This window comes from Podarcis cretensis (assembly GCF_951804945.1).
Source record: "Podarcis cretensis genome assembly, chromosome: 4".
NCBI lineage: Eukaryota > Metazoa > Chordata > Lepidosauria > Squamata > Lacertidae > Podarcis > Podarcis cretensis.
This window is the reverse complement of record NC_137173.1, coordinates 64,989,267-65,011,984: the sequence shown is the minus strand read 5'-3', so window position 1 is coordinate 65,011,984 and position 22,718 is coordinate 64,989,267. Positions and strand designations below refer to the sequence as shown.

At 44.6% G+C, this 22,718-nt stretch overlaps 2 protein-coding genes across 2 annotated transcripts in view; one reads left to right on the top strand and one right to left on the bottom strand.

The window, feature by feature from the left end:
* KLHL15 (kelch like family member 15) overlaps positions 1-462 on the bottom strand; it is a 29,930-nt gene extending 29,468 nt beyond the window's left edge. The window contains exon 1 of the mRNA XM_079972269.1: positions 111-462. The gene's annotated coding sequence lies outside the window, so the exon portion shown is untranslated. The remainder of the gene's footprint in view (positions 1-110) is intronic.
* A 175-nt stretch (positions 463-637) lies between these two features.
* EIF2S3 (eukaryotic translation initiation factor 2 subunit gamma) lies at positions 638-13,054 on the top strand. The gene is made up of 12 exons (XM_079972286.1): positions 638-846; positions 2,673-2,736; positions 3,773-3,900; positions 4,027-4,148; positions 5,716-5,810; positions 6,088-6,246; positions 7,978-8,112; positions 9,786-9,880; positions 10,489-10,633; positions 11,860-12,029; positions 12,167-12,339; positions 12,649-13,054. Exons 1-12 carry the CDS (start codon positions 778-780, stop codon positions 12,710-12,712), a joined length of 1,419 nt encoding a protein of 472 aa, XP_079828412.1. The 5' UTR covers positions 638-777; the 3' UTR covers positions 12,713-13,054.
* The last annotated feature ends 9,664 nt before the right edge of the window (positions 13,055-22,718 follow it).

The window sequence follows — 22,718 nt, the reverse complement described above, 5'->3', positions numbered from 1 at the left end:
AACGGTGGCACTTTTTCTGGCAGACCAGAGTCCATATTGTCTTCCCTGTAAAGAAAGTGAGAGCTTGGTTAAAGACTTTATGTTCATTTTTAAAAAAGTAATTTCCTTACCTTGGTCCATGTGCCCCACCTGCTCCTAAACATATGGAAGAGGGATGAAGGTTTTTTGTTTATAAATGCAAGCGTATACACCATATAATTAACTTCTGATATTTTATTTCCTACTGTATTTTTTATTATGTTGCATGTTCTGTATATATTTTTCAAAATTACCATCAATAAAAAAAATAAGTAAAAAGGAAAAGTAGGATTTCCTCTTGTATTCAGCTGCACTGCAACAGAATGTTGAACGCTCTCAGAAAACCTACGTAAGATCCTTCAAAGGCGGCTCTTAAAACGGAACCGCGCTGAACCAACCATTCCAGTCCCTTTCTTATTCAGTCACAACCCGCAACACCCTTCTCCACATTCCGGCCCCGCCCACTGGGCTTGGGAACGCGGAGCCGCGACGCTCTATGGCAGTCACGCCTTTCCTCACAAGTGCCGGTTGCATCAGCCAGGCCCGGGGTCCTTCCAAGGCTGTCCTCTTCCATGCCTGAGCCAACCCCGAAGCCCCTTGAAGCCGGTCTCCGGGCTGGAAAGAGGCGGCGGGGCGAATTTGTTTCCCTTTGCGTTTGTTGGCGTCGCCTGGGCCGGGGGGCGACGGCAAGAGAACCGCTGTGTTCCGTGGCGAGGGGTCAGGCAGGTTCACCGGCCTCCTAACTTCCTTTCAGGCAAGATGGCGGGGGACGAGGCGGGAGTGACTCTGGGGCAGCCGCACCTCTCCCGGCAGGACCTGAGTACCTTGGTGAGAAGCGGGTCTCGAAGGGCGGGGGGGCTCGTGGGCTCGCGGGGCGCAGCGTCCCACGAGGCGGCGGCGGGCTGGCCGTTGCCCGGGAGCCCGTGCGAAGCGCAGGGGCAGCGAGGGGGAAGGGAGCTGGTGGGCTTTGCCGACTCCCGTCGGGGCTCCTACTGCCGCCTCCCCTTCCGTCCAAGCGGGGACAGGCGCTCCTCGTGGTTGGGCTGGGAGAGGGAGCCGTTTGGAGAAGGTGGACGCCAGAAGCTTCGGCGGGAAGGGCGGTGGGATCTGGTGATCCTGCTTTGGGGGATCTGTTGCACGTCCGCACGCTTCATTCCTCCTCTGGAGGGACAGCTTCGCTTCGTCATTTGAGTGCGAGTCCCAAGCACAGTGCCTGGGTGTAGTTGAAATTCAGCGTTTAGAAGCCTGCCACAGCTAAATGAGAGTTTTCTGATGCATCCACAGTTTGGGGTGTCATGCAATTGCGTTCCCTCTCCTCCTCCTCCTCCTCCTCCTCTCACCTCTCTTGCCATAGCATAACTAAAAGCAGGGTAGATAGAAATCATCGGAGGGGTAGGTTAATGGAGACTTGTCCCTTACTTATATGTGGGTATGAAGTCATATTCCTGCTATTTGCTGCCTACCTGCTTCTGTGGAGAGAAGCAAGATGGCAATGTTCCCATCAGCTGCTGCCTGTGAAGCAGCCAGAAACAAGGTGTTTTGGGATGGAACAGTAGTGGCTTTGGAGCCACTGCACCGAAAACTCCACTGGTGGGGGTTTGATTTTTCTGTAAATTATTGAGCTCTGTAATTCCCAACTACACTTGAAGGTAAGAGAGATACTGTGCTGACAAACTCACAGTGTAGTCAAGCAGCACAATCCATTGCCAGGTCAAGATCCAACCCATTTGCAATCAAACTTAAGACACGTTGCATTACACAAGATATCAAAAGATATTAAAGCATGCCACTGAGCAAAAGCAACATCCTCTGCTTTTTGCACGTTTTGACTACTGCCAGTAGTATAGTTCCAGCTGGGTGTAGTGACAAGAGCCTTCCACATCAGAGTCCTCAGAGTGTCACCTTTATTCATCCTAACCCTCTCCAGCAGCACAGGGGTTAGCTGTGTTAACAAGTAGCCTAGGGCAACTGACCCATTTCTCAGCCTGAGTTTTTAACCTATGAAATAGGCGTAAATACCTTCACGTGAAGACAGTAATAATAAAGCATGCAAAACACTTTGTGTTGTAGACAGGCTGTATAATTAATGAGAGAATTTATAACATGAACATTTGACAAATATTGTAAGTTAAGTATGAATGATTTAGCATTGTACAACCAAACTTATGTCACATAGAATCATAGAGTTGGAAGAGACCACAAGGGCCATCGAGTCCAACCCCCTGCCAAGCAGGAAACACCATCAATTTTAAAATGTTGCCAGCAGCATTTTTAAAAATCAGGTTTAAAATTCCAGATTTTTTCCCCAGGAGGCATTCCAAATCCATTTATATCACAAGCTTGGCTGTTGATTAAAATGAGATGTTGGAACAATGTTTTCTGCAAAATTGTTTACTTCATTCATAATAGCTTAAGATGCCCTTAGATCTTCATAGACAAGGAATAAATATAAACTCAGTCAAATAAGTTATCTAGTGCTGAACTATCTTGTTAATCTTCGTTTTGAATTCCTTTATGTTCACCATTGGAAACACTTTACTGTTTCTTTCCTCTGTATTCTGAAAGAGAAAATTAATATAAACAATTGCAGGTTTTTTAGCAACTGTATTTGTTAACAAAGTCTTTTGAAGTAATAGAATATTTATTTCCTGCAGGATGTAACTAAGTTGACACCTCTGTCACCAGAAGTCATCAGTAGGCAAGCTACAATTAATATAGGTAAGTTAAAACAAATTTAACTGGAAGAGGTTGAAATATATTAATAGCATAGCCTCTTGAAACCGTGAGTCTCTGTGTGAACTGAGGTACCCTTAAAAAATGCTAAGAGAGTTGAGGTCTTCCAGATTAAAGTCTCGATCCAGCGCAGATTTAGGTGTACTTAACACCCATTGAGTTTAATAGGAGTTAAATGCATGTGACAAAATTATTGTTTCCTTATTTGGCTGCAAATCAAAATACTGACCTTGCTTTGTCCCATCCTAATTATTAAATTCTCTAATCCTGGAACATATCTGCTCTATGGCTTTATTTTATCCCATTTTTCTTTGTTTGCTAGTTTATCAGTCTTAATTTGAGAAACCTAAATAGCTTTCTTTTGCCTTAAAGTTCAGCATTAGGCAAAAAGAATTCATTCTCTATGTAATGCCGCACTTCCAGTAGGTAGCCTTCATTTCCCATCATACTTGTTCTATAGTGGTTCTTACTTTGAACTGAAGCTATCACGTTTCTTCATAGAAGATTTTCTGAAATCAAATTAGTTACAGTGGTATCTCAGGTTAAGAACTTAATTCATTCTGGAGGTCCGTTCTTAACCTGAAAATGTTCTTAACCTGAGGTACCACTTTAGCTAATGGGGCCTCCTGCTGCCGCCTTGCAATTTCTGTACTCATTCTGAAGCAAAGTTCTTAACCCGAGGTACTATTTCTGGGTTAGCAGAGTCTGTAACCTGAAGCGTCTGTAACCTGAAGCGTCTGTAACCCGAGGTACCACTGTATTGTCTCTTCACTTAATATGAAGTTTGGTATACAGATAATATAGCCTGGAGTTGGAAAAATGTGTCTTGGGGTTGTTTTAGACCTGTGATCTATTATAAACAAATGAATTTACTGACCTCACAAATGGAGGAATCTATTAGTTTGGATACATAGGGATAACTGGAGAAACTAGCACTTCTAAGGTATATGCAGAAAGTGATGAATTTTTACTCTGTAGAGGATTTTTGTGAAATTGACAAATATTTGTTTTTAAAATCCAGGTACAATTGGCCATGTAGCTCATGGAAAGTCAACAGTAGTAAAAGCTATTTCTGGAGTTCATACTGTCAGATTCAAAAATGAACTGGAGAGAAATATCACTATCAAGCTGGGCTATGCCAATGCTAAGGTACGTCACTACCATATATCTAACAAATTGCCTGTTTTGCTTTGAAGCCACGCTCTTACTATTCTTCAGTGCAAAGTCAGCTGACCAATGGTAAATTAAACCTTCATTTTCACTTTTTCTCTGCAGATTTACAAACTTGATGATCCAAGTTGTTCTCGACCAGAATGTTACCGATCCTGTGGGAGCAGTACACCTGACGAATTCCCAACAGATATTTCTGGGACCAAAGGGAATTTTAAACTAGTCAGGTAACATGAAAAGCTCAACATAAATGATTTAGCATTGGCCCATAGTTTGTTGTGGTTTTTGCTGTGGGTATGTGCTTATATGGAATTCAAACTTAAAATACCTGATTTTCTTATTTATTTACCTGTATTGATTAAGTCTGCAACCAATACAGTCATACCTTGGGTTGAATGCGCTTCGGGTTGAGCGTGTTCAAGTTGCGCTCCGTGGCAATCCAGAAGTAACGGAGCATGTTACTTCCAGGTTTCGCCCCTTGCGCAGACACTCAAAATGACCTCATGCACAGAAGCAGTGAAAAGCGACGCACAGATGTACCGTCGCTAGTTACCGGTACGTTTGCTTCTAGATGCGAACGGGGTTCCAGAACAGATCCCGTTCGTATCTAGAGGTACCACTGTATTGGTCTTGACAGCAGAAGAGGACTAATGAGCTGTCCTAAGAGCAGTGCTACATGTTCAACTGCTTATATGGCAAGAACTTTGAAACTCTGAAGATTGTCTCTAGAATCTGTCCCAACAGATAAGGAAGCTAGAAGAGGCTTGAGGTGCTTTCTTGCTCCTTGTCATTCCTGTGTTCTTTGGAAGGCGGGAACTGTTATCAGATTTGCCTATGGCAGGCATGGCCAAACTTGGCCCGCCAGCTGTTTTGGGACTACAACTCCCATCATCCCTAATAGGACCAGTGGTCAGGGATGATGGGAATTGTAGTCCCAAAACAGCTGGAGGGCCCAGTTTGGCCATGCCTGGCCTATGGCAAAGCAGCTCTTTGCTAGAACAAAGAAGCTGTTGGCTGTTTGGGCTTTCTCCTATTACAGTTGTGTGATTCTTTGCCTTAGCATGTTTTTGAGGGGAGAGGAAGTAGGGCAAATTAGTTGCACAATATATGGAAGGAGGAAGCCCAGCTAACCAGTAACTGCACCTCTCTATATCTCAGATGAAGCAGGTGGCGCTGTGGGTTAAAGCCTCAGCGCCTAGGACTTGCCGATCGAAAGGTCGGCGGTTCGAATCCCTGCGGCGGGGTGCGCTCCCGCTGCTCGGTCCCAGCGCCTGCCAACCTAGCAGTTCGAAAGCACCTCCGGGTGCAAGTAGATAAATAGGGACCGCTTACCAGCGGGAAGGTAAACGGCGTTTCCGTGTGCGGCTCTGGCTCGCCAGAGCAGCGATGTCACGCTGGCCACGTGACCCGGAAGTGTCTCCGGACAGCGCTGGCCCCTGGCCTCTTAAGTGAGATGGGCGCACAACCCCAGAGTCTGTCAAGACTGGCCCGTACGGGCAGGGGTACCTTTACCTTTACCTTTAAGCACCATTAAACATAGTGTGACTTCGTTTTGAGTACATTTTAAGAACTAAGAGGAATGTATCTGCTTTTAAATCTATACAGTGCAAAAGTTGTCACTTTTAATTCTTCAGTTGCTTCAAGAAGCAGATATTATTGAAACTATTCATCTTCTGCATATTTGCTTTAATGTGTGGTTATTGCATATTCGTAAACCTTCCATTATTTTAATTAGACTAATTATTATTTTGCTTCAGAATAATGCTGCTTATTTTGCTCTTCCTTGCACAATAGGCATGTCTCTTTCGTGGATTGTCCTGGCCATGATATCTTGATGGCTACTATGTTAAACGGAGCAGCTGTCATGGACGCAGCTCTGCTGTTAATAGGTAACTATTGGAGTGGAGAAATTTGACATGGTATTGATGCAGTACTTCTGCTTTTTAATAGCTGTTTAGTATTTTCACTGTTGATGAATACAGTTCTGTAATCATATTTAAGATGCATTGAATTCTGTATGTTTTCAGTGCTGGATGTTTAGATTGTTCCTGTCTAGGAACTGTGACCCACAGAAATAATAGGATGAGATATCATTGTGATCTTTCATTAAGGAAAGTGACCATACTCTAAAACAATACATAATTATTTGTTCCTTTGTCTTTCCAGCTGGCAATGAGTCATGTCCTCAGCCGCAGACCTCTGAACACTTAGCTGCTATAGAAATCATGAAACTGAAACACATTCTGATTCTACAAAATAAGATTGATTTGGTAAAAGAAAGCCAAGCCAAGGAGCAGTATGAGCAAATTCTAGCTTTTGTACAAGGTAGGTTTCTAGAACAAAACCAGTCACTGCCAAGTAGATTATTACAAGCAAACACTTACCATAAATTCTGAGTTTAGCAGTTAACCGTGTTTTAAAACATCACTTTGTGTATTAATCTATATATTAGTAAAATTCTGCAAAAGGTTTTAGAAAATAAGCATGAATAAACCTTGGCTCAGGCCTTGAGCAGATGGGATGCAAGGACTCCCCTCTTGAATGCTAAGTAATGGGTACAGTAAAGGGTCCATCTAGTATGTTTGTGCAGTACAAGAAAGGCTTAAGTGCAAAGTGCTTGAATTTTAGAGAGCTTTCTCTCTTGCACTTCTAAGTGGCTTGGGTGACCATTGGCATTGTGCCAGTATACAGTCACTACACCAGGGATTCAGAATGGCAGTTTGATTTTGGCACTACTGTATGTACATTGGGAGCTGGTGTTGGTGAAAATGTCGAAATTAGTCCCTTTTGGCTTCTTCCATGTCCGAGTGGAAGGCACATTTTACAACCACAGGCTCTTGTGTCATTGGGTTTTTTTACCTGCCTCAGTCACACAGGTTCCCACGGTTCCTTTCCTAGTTTCAAATATTTCAAAATATTCTGTTGGGTGAAACACTTGGATGTATTTATTATTCTGTCTTTGAAAAATAGCTTCAAATAGTCTCGCCCAAAAAGAAAATCCAGTAATCTTGAACATATGAAATATGTGTCTCTTAAAAGTCCTCAGATTATGGTAATCTGTAAGAATAATCCCAAATAAAAAGGTAAGGGGCCCCTGACAGGGCTCGCAAGCCGGGAATGAATGATGTTTCAAGATGGACTGAATTAGAAGGGAGGCAAATTAAATTCAAAATAGAATAATGATTCTTAGTCGGTGGTGTTCTTTTGCAAAATCATCCCAATCCTCAATTCTCGCCATGTGCACTCAAAAATAAGCGACACTGATTTTAACCAGGATTTGTAAACAAATAGAAGTACTAAGCATTATATCCTTTCTTTCTGTACCCACATCCACACATGATTTCCAAAACAATTGTATTTTCAGATTCAAATGCCAAACCTTGACTAAAGCACAATAGATTTGATAATATTGTTGAACCTAATGGGTAGGATTATAATTACCCCTTTTCTTTTCTTTACTAAAGTCTCACATTTTAAAATTATATCCTCACTTTCTAGATAGTCTTAACAATCTGCTTTCCATCTCTCCTAGTGCAATTAATATATTTTTTTGAGTAGCAGACCTCATGTTGCAAATTGCTTTTAAAAATCTGTTTCATTTAAAAAGTAATTTGCCACATGGTGTGAGAAGCTCTTGTTCAGAAAAGGAAGGAAAGACCAAAGTTTCTTTGGCCACTAGTTTGTTTGGATCTTGGACATTCATTCTGAAACATCTGGTTTCCAAGGGTTCAAACTATTGCAGATTGTGATGATTTTACTATGAGCCAGGGTTTGTTTTTTTAATTTTTTAAAATTTAGATTGACTATTCTGCTTCTACAAACTCAAAACTGCGTGGACTGTTTGCTGATGAATATCACTACTGAATATATAGCTAAATCATATGCATATTGAAGAGCAAGCTTTAGTTTTTGGTGCAAGTGTATTCGCCCAACAGTTCTGTGTTGTTTTGTAGACTGTAAAGAAAATAGGCAGAAAGCTTACTTGTGATGTAGATAACTTTTGAACAAGTCACATAATAACTGGTGCTTTTAATACATTATTATCTGTGAAAATAGGTACTGTTGCAGAAGGAGCTCCAATTATTCCAATCTCGGCACAGCTGAAATACAACATTGAAGTTGTTTGCGAATACATAGTAAAGAAAATTCCAGTGCCATTAAGAGACTTCACATCAGAACCAAGGCTTATTGGTATGTCTGCTTCAGACCTGTCCACTTATATGTAGACTTTCACCCCCTTGCTCACAACATTGAGTAAACAATATTTAGAATTAAATAAGATTTAGAATGCCATTGTAAAGCATATGTAGTGCAAGTACTCAGACTTAAAAACTGAAGAATAAATAATATGTAAAAAAACCAAAAGTAACCACGCTAGTTCATGATGGATTTTTAAAAAACCTTCCAAAACCTACAGGCTTTTGGGGGGCCTATCAAAATGTCACAAAAGAGGTGTGTGTTTTTAATTCCCTGGACCTCTTCATCAGGCAAGATGTTACACACAGCAGGGATGTTTTGCTTGTTATTCAGGACTAAATTGGATTTGTTAAATATGAAGCTTTGTTTCTCATCCATGGGCTTATAAGTTTTTCTTTTTGCATAAGTAGGTGAAAATTTTTATGTATAGAAGCCCCTTCAGAGTGGACTAAGCCTGCCAGATTGTAGACAGAAGCATTTGCAGGGAGTTTTGTGCAGGGTGCTTTTTAAAGTTCATTTAAAAACAAACAAACAAACAAACAGGAAAAGTATTAACTTTTACATTTTCCGCCAAAATTGTATGCAATTTGCAGGCATCTTTTCCCTGTGAGAGGTGATGGAGCCTGCCACATTTCAGAATGATAGCTGTATAGGGTGGATACAATAGGAATCTTTAAGGGGGCTGTGGCTGGTGATGGAAAAAAGTATGGCTCTCCAGGAAATACTGGGGTGGGGTAAATGTCACCCCCAGCAAGGACCCTGTTATGTCAAGGGGTAGGGGACTGCTGCCCTTCTTGGATTTGTGGAGATACAGTGGAGATCTCTCTGTTGACTTGTACTGAGGAAGGCAGAGATACATGTGACAAATCCCTTCCCCAGATCACTGTGATTGGAGAGCTCTAGGAGAATAATTCACTGTGATTCAAATCTAGACCCATCTCCCTGCTCTGTACCTTATCCCTTCTGGAGTTCTGGGCATGTCCCTACTTAGTTTGGTTTCATTTCTCAGAAGTGAGAAGAAAAACAGGCATGCTTGGAAGCTCAAAGTAACCTTTTATCTGACTTGAGATGCCTAGCTCACAGCTTACACCAACCCATAATCTGGGGAACCGGGTTCGCGTCTCCGCTCCTCCACATGCAGCTGCTGGGTGACCTTGGGCTAGTACACTTCTCTGAAGTTTCTCAGCCCCACTCACAGAGTGTTTGTTGTGGGGGAGGAAGGGAAAGGTGAATGTTAGCCGCTTTGAGACTCCTTCGGGTAGTGATAAAGCGGGATATCAAATCCAAACTCTTCTTCTTCAGTTTTATCTGTCTAGTCTTTCAAATGATACAACTTCAACTAATCAGTTTAAAGATTGAAAGTTCTAGGTTTAATCGATAGCAGGGTTTTTTTTGCTTTGCTTGAAGCACTCCATGAGATTTCCATTATACTTTCATCTGAACAGTACATTGTAACAATAGGTAGGCATTAAAGGGCCCTTGAAATAATTTATTGTGTGTTAAGTCTGTCCGCTGACTTGTAAAAATTGCACCTTAAGTTTTGTGTGCTTGGCACAGTCACATGGAAACAGCATTACGTATATACTTTGGTCAGCAAGAAAAAAGTGTTGGGAGTACAAGATTAACGCAGGCATTTACTGAATGTATCTGATTAGATGTCTCTTCAGTTATTAGATCTTTTGATGTCAACAAGCCTGGATGTGAAGTCGATGACCTGAAAGGAGGTGTAGCAGGCGGTAGTATTCTAAAAGGTGTATTAAAGGTAATGCCATTCTTATTTCATTGCTGCTTCCCCAGATACTGCATGGCAAACCACAGAACGTGCATTTATGCTGAGGAAGAAATAAGAAGTTTAAAATGGTATCCTGATAGCACTTATAACCAGGATCCAAAAAGGGTTTTTTATATGAGCCCCAAGGCTTAGGTGTGACATGTAACTTTTTAAAAAATAAATCCTTGGAACAAGAGGTTTTAATATTAAATCACAAACTATTCATGGTGCTCCATTTTGTTTCAGATGGAGTTTGTCATGAGCCATAGAAGGGCTTGATGAAAAAAACAAAATCTTTCTTGGGATACTAAAACTAGTTTCTTTCAACCAAGCCTTGTGTCTTCACATCCCTATTTCGAAAACCCTAATTCTCTTCTTGGTTTTGCCCATAAAAACATTTCTGTCTCAAAAAACAAAATTGTTATATAGAAGCAAGTTTAATTTTATGATGCTACAGATATAAAGTTTGTAACTTGATACAAGTATGAGTAACCCTTCAGGTTTTTTAAATCATTATTTCTAAAGTAGGTAACTAGCATCTTAATGACATAGAGCACCTTTATTTTCTTTTAATATTCTGTCTTTTATTCTGTTTATAGGTAGGCCAGGAGCTTGAGGTAAGACCTGGCATTGTATCGAAGGACAGTGAAGGAAAACTTATGTGCAAGCCCATCTTTTCCAAAATTGTATCACTCTTTGCAGAACACAATGATCTGCAGTATGCTGTGCCTGGAGGGCTCATTGGTAAGTTACCGTATTTTTCGCCCCATAGGACGCACCAAGTTTTTTTGGGGGGAAATAAAGAAAAAAAATTTATTCCCCCCCCAGGCGCTTGTGGGGCCGGCAGCGGGGAGAAGCGCTCTTCTCCCCGCCGCCCGCCTGCAGACCAGGTCTGGGGACAGCGGGAAGACACGCTGCGCCTCCCAGCTGTCCCCGGAGCTTGCGGGGCTGGCGGCCGGGAGAAGCGCACTTCTCCCCGCCGCCCGCCTGCAGACCAGGTCCGGGGACAGCGGGAAGACGCGCTGCGCCTCCCCGCTGTCCCCGGAGCTTGCGGGGCTGGCGGCGGGGAGAAGCACGCGTCTCCCCGCCGTCAGCCTCCAAACCACATCGGGAGACAGCGGGATGGCGGCGTTCCGCCTCCCCGCTGTCCCCCGACCTTGTGGGACTGGCGCTGCGGCTCTCCTGAAGCCTGGAGAGCGAGAGGGGTCGGTGCGCACCGACCCCTCTCGCTCTCCAGGCTTCAGCGAAAGCCTGCATTCGCCCCATAGGACGCACACACATTTCCCCTTCATTTTGGGAGGGGAAAAAGTGCGTCCTATATGGCGAAAAATACGGTATATTTGATATTTATGCTACACGTATTTAAGAGCCATAGGAAGCGTAACATAAATTAAGAGTGCATCTATAAACGAACATAACTGTTCCAACATCTTAATTAAGAGAGATTTCTTAACAGGATTATTCCAAGAACTTCTCTAACACATTTTGTGTAGGAATGTGCTGGGTGGTGGTAGCTATGTACATTCATAGCACATATATTTAGTTGCATAGCCAATATTTGAATACTGCAGTTAACTTGTAGAATATGCATGTAGAAGTGTACTTTGTTTTTTGCCCGTTCACTAATAGCTGTGCCTCTTGGCTGAGAGGGGAGAAAACTATCACTATAGCACTTTAGTTGTTCTGCCCTTTAAGTGATTTGAAGAGGCTGATTTCTCTTCAGTCTTGGGTGTTTCACTGTCAACAGTGCATGTAGCACTCTCACTTTCTCTCTGGAGAGTGTGCGCTTGAAGAGACAACTTGGGAGTCCCTCATCTGAAATTTAGATGTTATGACACATTCGATATTGAATAAAATATCCAATTCTGAAAAGGAATTTAAGTATATATGTGGTTTAGCCAGCATGGCAGATTTTGAGAGAATCTATTGGTCACATAGCTTTTGATGTAACTTAAGTGTTTTGTTGTTAGGTGTTGGCACCAAGATTGATCCAACTCTGTGCCGAGCTGATCGAATGGTGGGGCAAGTTCTTGGTGCAGTTGGAGCTCTACCTGAAATATTCACAGAACTTGAAATTTCCTACTTCTTGCTGAGGCGACTGTTAGGTGTCCGCACTGAAGGAGACAAGAAAGCAGCAAAGGTTGGCTATTAGGCACTTTCCATGTAAAAATACTGGGAAGAATTGAAATTCTTCATTTTTCATTACTGGAAAAGGGTGCTTATATACCTTAAATGATAAAAGAGTTGTATCTGATTTTCCTTTACCACTTATTTCAGGTGCAAAAACTATCCAAAAATGAAGTTCTAATGGTAAACATAGGATCACTGTCTACTGGAGGACGAGTCAGTGCAGTGAAAGCTGATCTGGGCAAAATAGTCCTAACAAACCCTGTGTGCACCGAAGTAGGAGAAAAAATTGCCCTTAGTCGAAGAGTTGAGAAGCATTGGCGGTAAGTTGGTTTGAAATTTTAAAAAAGTCAAAATGATATTCCTAGATGAGTGGGTTATTGCCCATTAGTAGTTCTAATATATGAGAACCGGAGAAAATGTTGCAAAATGTAAGGCAGGATTGAGCCTCTCCACTACCAGCAGCATGCATAAAAGCGTCAGCTATTGACAAAAGTGTGCTTTGTTCATAAACTACAAGCCATCATACCGTTTTATGACACACTTTGTCCAGAATAACTTTTTTAAAATAAATACTTACAGCTTTTTAAATGCAACTTCCAGTAATTGTCAACTTTTTCTCTGTTTTGCAGTTTAATTGGCTGGGGACAGATTAGAAGAGGAGTGACAATCAAGCCCACAATAGATGACGACTGAAAAGCTGAAATGCATTGCTTCACTTTGTAAAAGCTGAAGTGTTTCCATACACCTGAGAGTGCATTTTCAGAGTGGAAGCTGTTGTACAATGTCCACATTATACTGAAAATCAAGCCTCTTAACTGAAATTCTAGTTGGTATCTGCAATAAATGTGTAAAAGAAATTGGCAAAGACGGATTTAATTATCCTCACTTACAGCAAAACTAAACTTGACTCATGTTTAATTTATGTCAGTTTGTCTGAGACTCTCTTTGGGGCTGGCTTACCTAACTTTAAACAATGTAACACAATACCCCACAATCTGTTTTGAAATAAAAAATATTGCTTATTTTTTCATTTAATTCTTACAAGTCTTTGAGTAGCAAAAAACTGAAAAGATTGTTGAACCAGTGGAAAAAATAATAATAAACACTCCTTGGAAGATCAGTCCCCTTTCTTGCCCTATTGTTTAGCTTTCAGGCTTCTAGCAAATATTTTCTTTCTGCAAGTCACTGTATTTTTTCTATTTATAGTTGAGATCACTAAGAATCACTGATTTTACTTTGTAGATGTTTCTAAAACCACAAGGACATAAAATATTGTTCACATGGAATGCTATTTGCTTTTAATAATGGTCAAAGTAGATTCTCTAAAAAGAAGAAACTTAACTGCAGTACTGATTTTCTTAGATAAGTTACTGTATATGTGATCCATATGCCCTTGAAACAATACAGTGGTACCTCTAGTTGTGAACTTAATCCATTTTGGGGTGCCATTCACACCCCGAAAAGTCCGCAACTATAGAGTGCCTCTTCTGCGCATATGCGCTGTACAATCGAGCGCTTCTGCGTGTGTGCAGCCAGCGAACCCGGAAGTAAACACTTCCAGGTTTGCCACATTCGTAAGCTGAAAGTCCGTAACGAGCAGAACGCAACGTAAGGTATGACTGTATTAATATTAAAATACATGGTATTTAGAAATCCATGTTTAGAATTGTCATCCATCTACAATGGATCATCTAAGTTGGACGAGCATATGAATATCAGGGTTCACTTAGGAAATTGTGTTGTGGATAGAATTTGAGCCCACTTATTGGTACAAAATTCATATACCTCAACAGTTTGATCCTAAGTTGTTGCAGGGAAAACCGTTAAGAATAAATTAACTATGCCATTGCATGTTGATTTTATTCCTGTTGTCTGCAGTGTTCCAAAGTGGATAGGACAAAGAATGGAAAGTTATTCTAATGCTATTTGGAGGCACAAAATCATCTAGGATTGTAGATGTTTGCTGTTGCTTTCCATTATCCACATCCACAATCTTAAGGATTTTGTGCCTCCAAACTCTCCTGTGCACAGGAATTTGAAATGCCTTTACCTGATCCTTATCCTAAACTACATGTGCTAGTCTCTTCCCGCAGGAGGAAAATCTATAAAGAACTCAAACTGCATTCTCGTGTGGAAGACACTCTTAAGCGCTTGATTCTTGTATTCTGCAGAAGATCCAACACTGCAACAGCAAATAGTATTTTATACCCTATAGCAGGCATCCCCAAACTCGGCCCTCCATGTTTTTGGGACTACAATTCCCATCATCCCTAGCTAACAGGACCAGAGGTCAGGGATAATGGGAGTTGTAGTCCCAAAACATCTGGAGGGCCGAGATGGGGGATGCCTGCCCTATAGCCTATAGATCCAGCATGAAATGAAATTTAAGCTCTCAACCTTGCTTCCTGGGCAAAGCCCACTCCATGCTTCTCTGATAGTGGTAAGGACGCTCCCCTTCCAACTTTTAAACTATGTATTGCAACTGGCAGTCCACAGCATAAAGCCCATGTCCCCAGGATAAGACAGTTCCATCTAGCTCCTGGCAATCCTACGAAATTTTAAACCAATTATAGTAACGTACCTTGACTCAGGCAACATAGATTTAAAGGTTAGGGTTAGGGAAACAAACCAGGAACCAGTGCAACTGTTTTAAGACTGGCAAAAAGTTGCACAATTGAGAGTTTGACTACTACTAAAAGGAATTGTTTCTGCAGCTAAATATGTTTATGGTCCTGAGAGCAGTGTCTGGAGCATAAAGCACCTTGGAAAATCAAGGTCTTGGCCATCTCTGCTCTTAACAAAACCAGAGAGAACAATAAAGTGCATGAACAACTTTTTATATTATGCACACTATTAGGTAAGCTGGTTATTGTGGAATATAAAATAGGTTGATGTACCACATTGGACTAAAAGCTCTGAAACCTCCCCATTTTGTTGCTCTCCAGCTTGGGAATCTCATCAATAGCACTGATAGACTTTATCTCCACAAATCCACCTAATCTTTAAAGATTGAGAGGTAGTTTCATTAATTATGTGGTATTTGAAATGGTACTTTAGACCAGGCCTGTGCAGAGCTTGACTGAAGCCCAACGCAAGATTCCCTTGTTGACTGGGAGGTCTGTCGGGATTCAGGCCTCATCATGGGACTGAAACTGCCTTGGTTACACTGGTCGATGATCTCTGGTGGCCTCGGGACAAAGCTGAAAGCTGTTTCCTAGTTCTGCTGGATCTCTCAGCAGTGTTTGACACCATCGACCACAACATCCTTCTGGACCGTCTAGAGGGACCGGGAACTGGGAGCACTGTTATACAGTGGTTCTGCTCCTTCCTCCTGGGCCATGTCCAGAAAGTGGTGGGGGGGGATGAGTGTTCAGACCCCTGGGCTCTCACTTGTGGGGTGCCTCAGGGTTCTGCCCTCTCCCCCATGCTTTTCAACATCTACATGCAGCTGCCGGGAGAGATCATCAGGGGGTTTGGGCTGGGTGTTCATCAGTATGCGGATGATACCCAGCTCTACCTCTCTTTCAAATCAGAACCAGTGAAAGCGGTCAAGGTCCTGTGTGAGTGTCTGGAGGTGGTTGGACAATGGATGGTGGCAAACAGATTGAGGTTGAATCCTGACAAGATAGAAGTACTGTTTTTGGGGGACAGGAGGCGGGCAGGTATGGAGGACTCCCTGGTCCTGAATGGGGTAACTGTGCCCCTGAAGGACCAGGTGCATAGCCTGGGAGTCATTCTGGACTCACAGCTGTCCATGGAGGCGCAGGTCAATTCTGTGTCCAGGGCAGCTGTCTACCAGCTCCATCTGGTACGCAGGCTGAGACCCTACCTACCCGCAGGCTGTCTCGCCAGAGTGGTGCATGCTCTAGTTATCTCGCTTGGACTACTGCAATGCGCTCTACGTGGGGCTACCTTTGAAGGTGACCCGGAAACTACAACTAATCCAGAATGCGGCAGCTAGACTGGTGACCAGGAGCGGCCACTGAGCCCACATAATACCGGTCTTGAAAGACCTACACTGGCTCCCAGTACATTTCCAAGCACAAATCAAAGTGTTGGTGTTGACCTTTAAAGCCCTAAACGGCCTCGGTCCAGTATACCTGAAGGAGCGTCTCCATCTCCATCGTTCTGCCCGGCCACTGAGGTCCAGTGCTGAGGGCCTTCTGGCAGTTCCCTTGCTGCGAGAAGCCAAGTTATAGAGAAGCAGACAGAGAGGGCCTTCTTGGTAGTGGCACCCGCCCTGTGGAACACCCTCCCACCAGATGTCAAAGAGAAAAACAACTACCAGACTTTTAGAAGACATCTGAAGGCAGCCCTGTTTAGGGAAGCTTTTAATGTTTAATAGACTATTGTATTTTAATATTCTGTTGGAAGCCACCCAGATGGGCGGGGTATAAATAAATTATTATTATTATTAGGCATTCTTGGCATAACAGCACTAGTCTGGCAGGCCCCTAGCACCTCACCCCACCCCACCCTGCTAGCTTAGCCCTCCAAGGCCCAGGGCAAGTGTACCTGTTTGCCCCCTCCTGCACAGGGCAACTTTAGATAGAAAAGTACTTGTCACTAAGTACAGTGAAAAATCCAATTTACAAAATAGTATATTCAAACAAGAGCAATCCTGATAGGGCAGAAATGCTGGCGTATCTCCTGAAGCTACATCCTAAATGTTTTGGATTGGGATAAATGGGACAGTATGTAAACCTTCACCTTCTATCCTACCATTTACTCCTGTGGAGTGAAATTTGTTACATCTGTGTTTTTGGTGGTGTGAAATAGGCAAAATTCCATGGGTGGGACCAGCAGATGGGAGGTTTCAGGGGGCAGTGTATCTGTTCCTCCCTTATTCTGCCCTTGACATGCCCCGTTTTTTACTTTTACACTAGCATAATTTCTGCATCTTAACCTACCCCAGCAGCAGAGCTCACTCTCAGCTGGCATGTGGGAAAATGCTCTAGTTGGGAGGTTACTATGTGACCTAACTGGGGGCTAGGATTGCACTTTAGTACAGAAAAGCCCATAACAGTTGTGGAATACATTGCTAGTTAAGACTGAGGAATGGTATGCGAAAAGACTTCTCTGTGGAAATTAAGGTGCCTGATGGAAATGAGTACAGACTGAATATCTGCAGAAATCTCATTTGGTGATCACTCGTAGCTGAGTAAGATTGTCTTCCATAAACACGGTTTTAACAATGAGTCCGTAAGTGACTGTGGAGGCCTATTCTGGATCTACACGTCTTTCCACAGTTGGGACATTGGTTTCCGGGCGGGAGTTGATCACAGTGTGGATTTGCCAAGCATGCCTTCCTCTTAGCGCTTTTCTCCCTTGCGTACTATAGTATCAGCAGCACCAAATTCGCTAATACCGCCAAATCCCATAAAAAGGGCAGAATAAGTATTTTTATATTGTCTACAAGTAAAGGAAATGGACAAACTCTGCCGTTAGACATCAGTATTTCTCAAAACAAAGTACCGGTATTGTATATACAGCACTGCACGCAGAGGTCCACCTGCACAGTGGAACCACCTCTCCTTATACCCCCAAAATCTGTTCCAGAGACACCCCCCCAACCCTTGAAGCAGACTTTAAGAGTAGGGGGTGCAGGGGAGAGGAGAGGAAGTTCTGTTCTACAAGATGTGTGTTGCACAAGTAGAATGACAGCGTTTAAAGGGAAGAATTAAAACGACGACAGAAAATGTTGTTTCTAAGAAGCACATATGGCATCACTGTGTCTACCATGTGGTACACTATGGCTGGGGAGCTAGCCCTAATTGTGACAGACCAGCAACCCTCCATATCATTATCATCATTTCTTGTGTCTGAAAAGATACACACATTGGAAAGCTTGTGTAACATATCTTTTTTTAAATATTAAATAATTATAACACTTTAAAAATGTAGAGGTGCTTCACAACTTAAAACTGCAAGTGGGAAAATTAAAATTTATAACCTAATTTTTCCAACTGATACAACAGAACGCAAGCCATGGCGATACCTGAAATGCCCAATTATCACATGAATTATACTGGCTGGCTAAACTCGTATTTATTTGAATTTTTAAAATCAACATTTTTTAAAAAAAACACGGCACCACGTTTTTTTGAGTTTGTTGGGTTTTTTTGGAAGATTATGACCTTTAACAAACCGATTCTTGAGAAGTTTCCTGCATTTCCCTGTTCAATCTTTCATCCTAAAAAACATGTATTGTTCTCGAGATGGGGAGGGGGGCGGAGAAACGGGGCCTGAATAAGTAAAGATTTTAATCCAAAAATGTCGGCATGCAATAAACGCTTCCTTTTTAACAAGGCGGTGAGCAGAATAAACTTCGGCGATCGAGGGGGGTAAAAGAGAAATCCGGGAGGCGGGGGTGCCTCCGGCAGTGCCTGCGGGGAAGCCACCCCGAAAAGTTGGGGATTTTCCAGGCCCAAACCACCCTCCGCTCCCCGGCGCCGAGTTGAGCAAGTCTGAGCCCGGAGCGGAATTTTACCGCCGAGCTGGAACGGAGGAGGCGGCGGCGGCGGCGGCAGGAGCGGCAGCTGCAGCGGGAGGGGCTGGCAGAGACCCGCCGCCCTTGCACTTCATCTTCCCGTCCCTGGCCCGGTTCCTTCTCCTCCGCCCGCCCGCCCGCTCGGCCCGGCCCGGCCCGGCTCCTGGCCTGAAGAGCAGGCGGCTCAGGCGGCAGCAGCGCCGGCTTCTCCCTTCCGCATTTCCCTGGGTCTCTCTCGGGCAGTGACGTGACGTGCTGACGGCGGCCCGGCCCGGGGAGCTTGGCCGCTTCCACTCAGCTCCGAGCTCGGCCCCTCCCTCCCCTCCGCTCCCGCCCGCCCCGCCGCTGCGGCTCTACCACCGAGATCGGCCCAGCTACGCGCAGAAAGGCCGCGCAGAGGCCGCCGCCGCCGCCCCGCCCGGTAAGCAGCACGGGACAGGCCCCAGCTAGGCCCTTACCCCGCGCGGGACCAGGCCTCGGCGCCCGCCGACGTGCAGGCCCCGAGAAGGCCGCAGCTAGGCCGCGGGCCCGGGCTCCGTCCTGCAGGAGTGGGCCGTGAGGCCCTGCTCCGGGGCCTAGGCGGCCGCAGCTCGACTTCCAGGAAGGAAAGAGGCGGCGGGGTGGCGCGAGGCGCGCGGGGAACAGGTCTGAGGCGCGGGGCTGAGGGAGCGAGCGGGGCCGGGGCCGAGTCGGAGGGAGACTGTCTGCAAGGAGGAGACAAGATGGCGGCGGCAAGGAAGGCTGAGGGAGAGTGCCGGCCGCCATCTTGAACTCATCGCTCCTGGCCCCAGACAGTCCCCATTACGGGCAGGGCAGGGCGGAGACGGCGCCAGTGGGGGAGGCTCGCCCCTCCCCTCCTTCCCCGTGTTGTGCCCAGTTGTCCTGCTCGGCTGCTCGTGGGCCAGCTTCAGCCCCGCAGCCTCCCGCCCCACCGCCGTAGCTTTTGACGGGCTGGGCGGCTTTTCCAGGCGATTCCGCTGCCAACGATGCGGTTAAACGATGTCTCCACGGGGCACGAGCAGCGCACACAACCGCCCCCAGGCTCCTCTGCAAAGGGGGCCATGTGCCAGTTGGCGCCAGAGTTTATGCAAGGGACTTTTTTTTTGAGGGAGTGTGGGGGAAACCATATACAGTATACATAATACTTCATGCCAGGGAATATAGATGCCTGGCTCTCCATGCTGGGGAAGACCAAGTGGCTTCATTGTGAAGGGGATGCGGGGTCGCTTGACATCTTCCATGGGGTGTTAACACTTTCGCGGGGTAGAGGTGGCGCAACGCTAGAAACCAAATTAAAAATGCCACACTAGGCAGGCTTAGTACAGTTTTGCAGTCTTCAGCTCAAGCTCACCCAGTTAAAAAGGAAAAGCAGTTTTCTCTGGGTAACCCACAGTGCAGCCTCTGGGAGTTTCACTCACGTGTTAGGATGTCAGACAAAGTGCCTCAAGGTGTGGGATTAGTGATTTTTGTGTTTCTTAACTGTAATACGTGAAGTAGACAGGTCGGGTTACTGTGAATCGTGAAGGCCACTGAAAGTCAATATATCTGCTGTGCCTGAAACAATAAAAAGCAATTTTCAAATGAACATCTGAAAAGCTAATGGGGATTTCATAGAGAACACCTTTCAGTTTTAGGGACAGTGGGAAAGGGCTAGTAATGTTGTACAACTTGCTTTAGGGAGGAAAATTTTTTTTTTTTACTAAAGTCTCCTATGAAGTGTATATGACAATCAGGCAGGGAGATGAGATTGAAAAATGATTTTCTGGAGTAAATATATATATATTCATGTGTGTGTATGTGTGTGTGTGTGTGTATCCACTTTCTGCAGAGTGAGTAGAAGCAGAAAATAATGTGCGTGGTAATTTCCCTGGATGCTTTGGTAATAAATTTCAGCTTATTTTGGGCGCAACAGCATTTGTGCAATGAACAAATCAAAAGCTTTTAACTGTCCCGAACTTCTATGGGTGTTTAAATGCATGTAGAGTAGTTTTGCTTGCGACTAAGGATGCAGTTTGGACGCAGGTGGCGCTGTGGGTTAAAGCCTCAGCGCCTAGGGCTTGCCAATCGAAAGGTCGGCGGTTCGAATCCCTGCGGCGGGGTGCGCTCCCGCTGCTCGGTCCCAGCGCCTGCCAACCTAGCAGTTCGAAAGCACCTCCGGGTGCAAGTAGATAAATAGGGACCGCTTACCAGCGGGAAGGTAAACGGCGTTTCCGTGTGCGGCTCTGGCTCGCCAGAGCAGCGATGTCACGCTGGCCACGTGACCCGGAAGTGTCTCCGGACAGCGCTGGCCCCTGGCCTCTTAAGTGAGATGGGCACACAACCCCAGAGTCTGGCAAGACTGGCCCGTACGGGCAGGGGTACCTTTACCTTTAAGGATGCAGTTTGAAAAACACAGTTTCTGTTTATTCCTTGCACATTAGCATCTCAATATTTCAAATTTTCATTATGAATAAATCATGGATTTACTTAAAAAAGCAACTTATTGCTCATGAGTAGCAATAAACTTTTGCTAATGCTGCCACTCAGCTACTTTTCGTACCATTACTATGACATACTTCTGCCCCTCCTGTCTGAGTTGGAGACACCATGTTACAGTGGCTCCACTTCTTCCTGAATGGTCCAAGAAGGTGGTTTCTGCTCTGCTTCATGACATGCAAAATGCCTCAGGGTTCTATTTTATCTCAGTATTATCTTCAGTATTTAGAAGCAATGGGAGACAGTTGGGAGAAGTCATTGGGAGGTCTGAGTTGCAGTATTAACAGTTGTCATGATCTGGCTGGATGCAGAGGAGTGGTGGGAGGCACCAGCTGGAAAACCACCCAGGGAAAGAAGGATCAGAGCCAGGGAATTGGTGGTGGGATAACAATGGGTGGTCAGAGGGAGAAGGCTGGGAGGAGGAGGTGTCGGAAGCTGAACAGGTAAGAGGGTTTGGTGAGCAGGAAGAGTCTGTGGCAGAGTCCAGAACCAGAGGCAGAAGAGGAGGCTGGAGAGGAGGGGGGCCAAGAGGCAGAGATGAGTCAGGCTGCTGAAGAAGGCAAGGAGTTTCCCCCTCCTGTGGCAAGTTCTCTCCCCCCCCCCCCCAAGAGGTGTTAAGAGGGAGGAATAAAAACACGCAAGGCAAAGAAGTCTTAGGTTGCTTGGGAAGGACCCTGGGGGAGAAGAGACTTAGGGAGTTTTGGGAAGGCACCAGCTGCCTCTTTGGGCCAAGACCTACTGGGAAGAGTTACTGTGCTCACTGGGCCTGAGCTGTTTTTGTTTATTTCAATAAAGAGTTAACTTCACTAACACCTTGTGAGTTATTGCTGACCTGCTCCCAACTCCTGTCTTGACATCGATATGCAGATGACATTCAGCTCAGTCTCTCTTTTCCACCCATGCATCCCAAGAAGGCTGACCAGATATCGGGATGCATATTGGAAGGGATGAGATGGTGGGGAGGAAGGCAGAAACCTAATTCAGATAAGAGGTTCTGTGGGTTGAGAAGTTGGCTGATCTAAATAGAGGTGTGAGACCTGTTCCAAATGGGGCTGCACTTTTGTTGAAAGAGCAGTTGCGCAGCTTGGGGGTGCTCTTGGATTCATTCCTGTCCAGAGATGCACATATAGTGGCAGTGGCCGGAAGTGCCTCTAGCAGCTCAGGATGAGTCAAACCTGGCCTCAGCTACCCATGTACTTGTGTCCTCCAAAGTGGACTACTGTAATGTTGTTTCCACTGGGCTGCCTTTGATGATGGGTCAGAAAATTTAGTTGGTGCAAAATGTGGTATATACATACAGATAGAAGCCAGAAAGTCTTCTCATCTAACACTGTTTCTACACCAGCTGCAATAATTACCAGTATGGTTCTGGGCCCAATTCAAAGTGCTGTGTTTATCTTTCAGGTTTGCTTAAGGATTGCCTTTATCTGTACAGCCCAGCTTGTGCCCTAAAACAGGATTGGGAAAACTTTGGCTCTCCAAATGTTGCTGGATTACAGCACCCATTATCCTTGATTATTCACCATGCTTGCCTTGGGGCCAATAGGCATTGTAGTTCTGAGGCATCAGAAGGGCTGCAGGTTCCCCACCCTTGTCCCAAGATCTTTTTCGGAGGTCCTGTTTGTATATCTGTCAATAAGATAAACTAGGCTGTGGAGCACAAGAAACAAGACCTTCTTGGTAATGGCCCCACAGTTTTAGTGTACAGTAGTACCTCCGCTTATGTAACGCTAT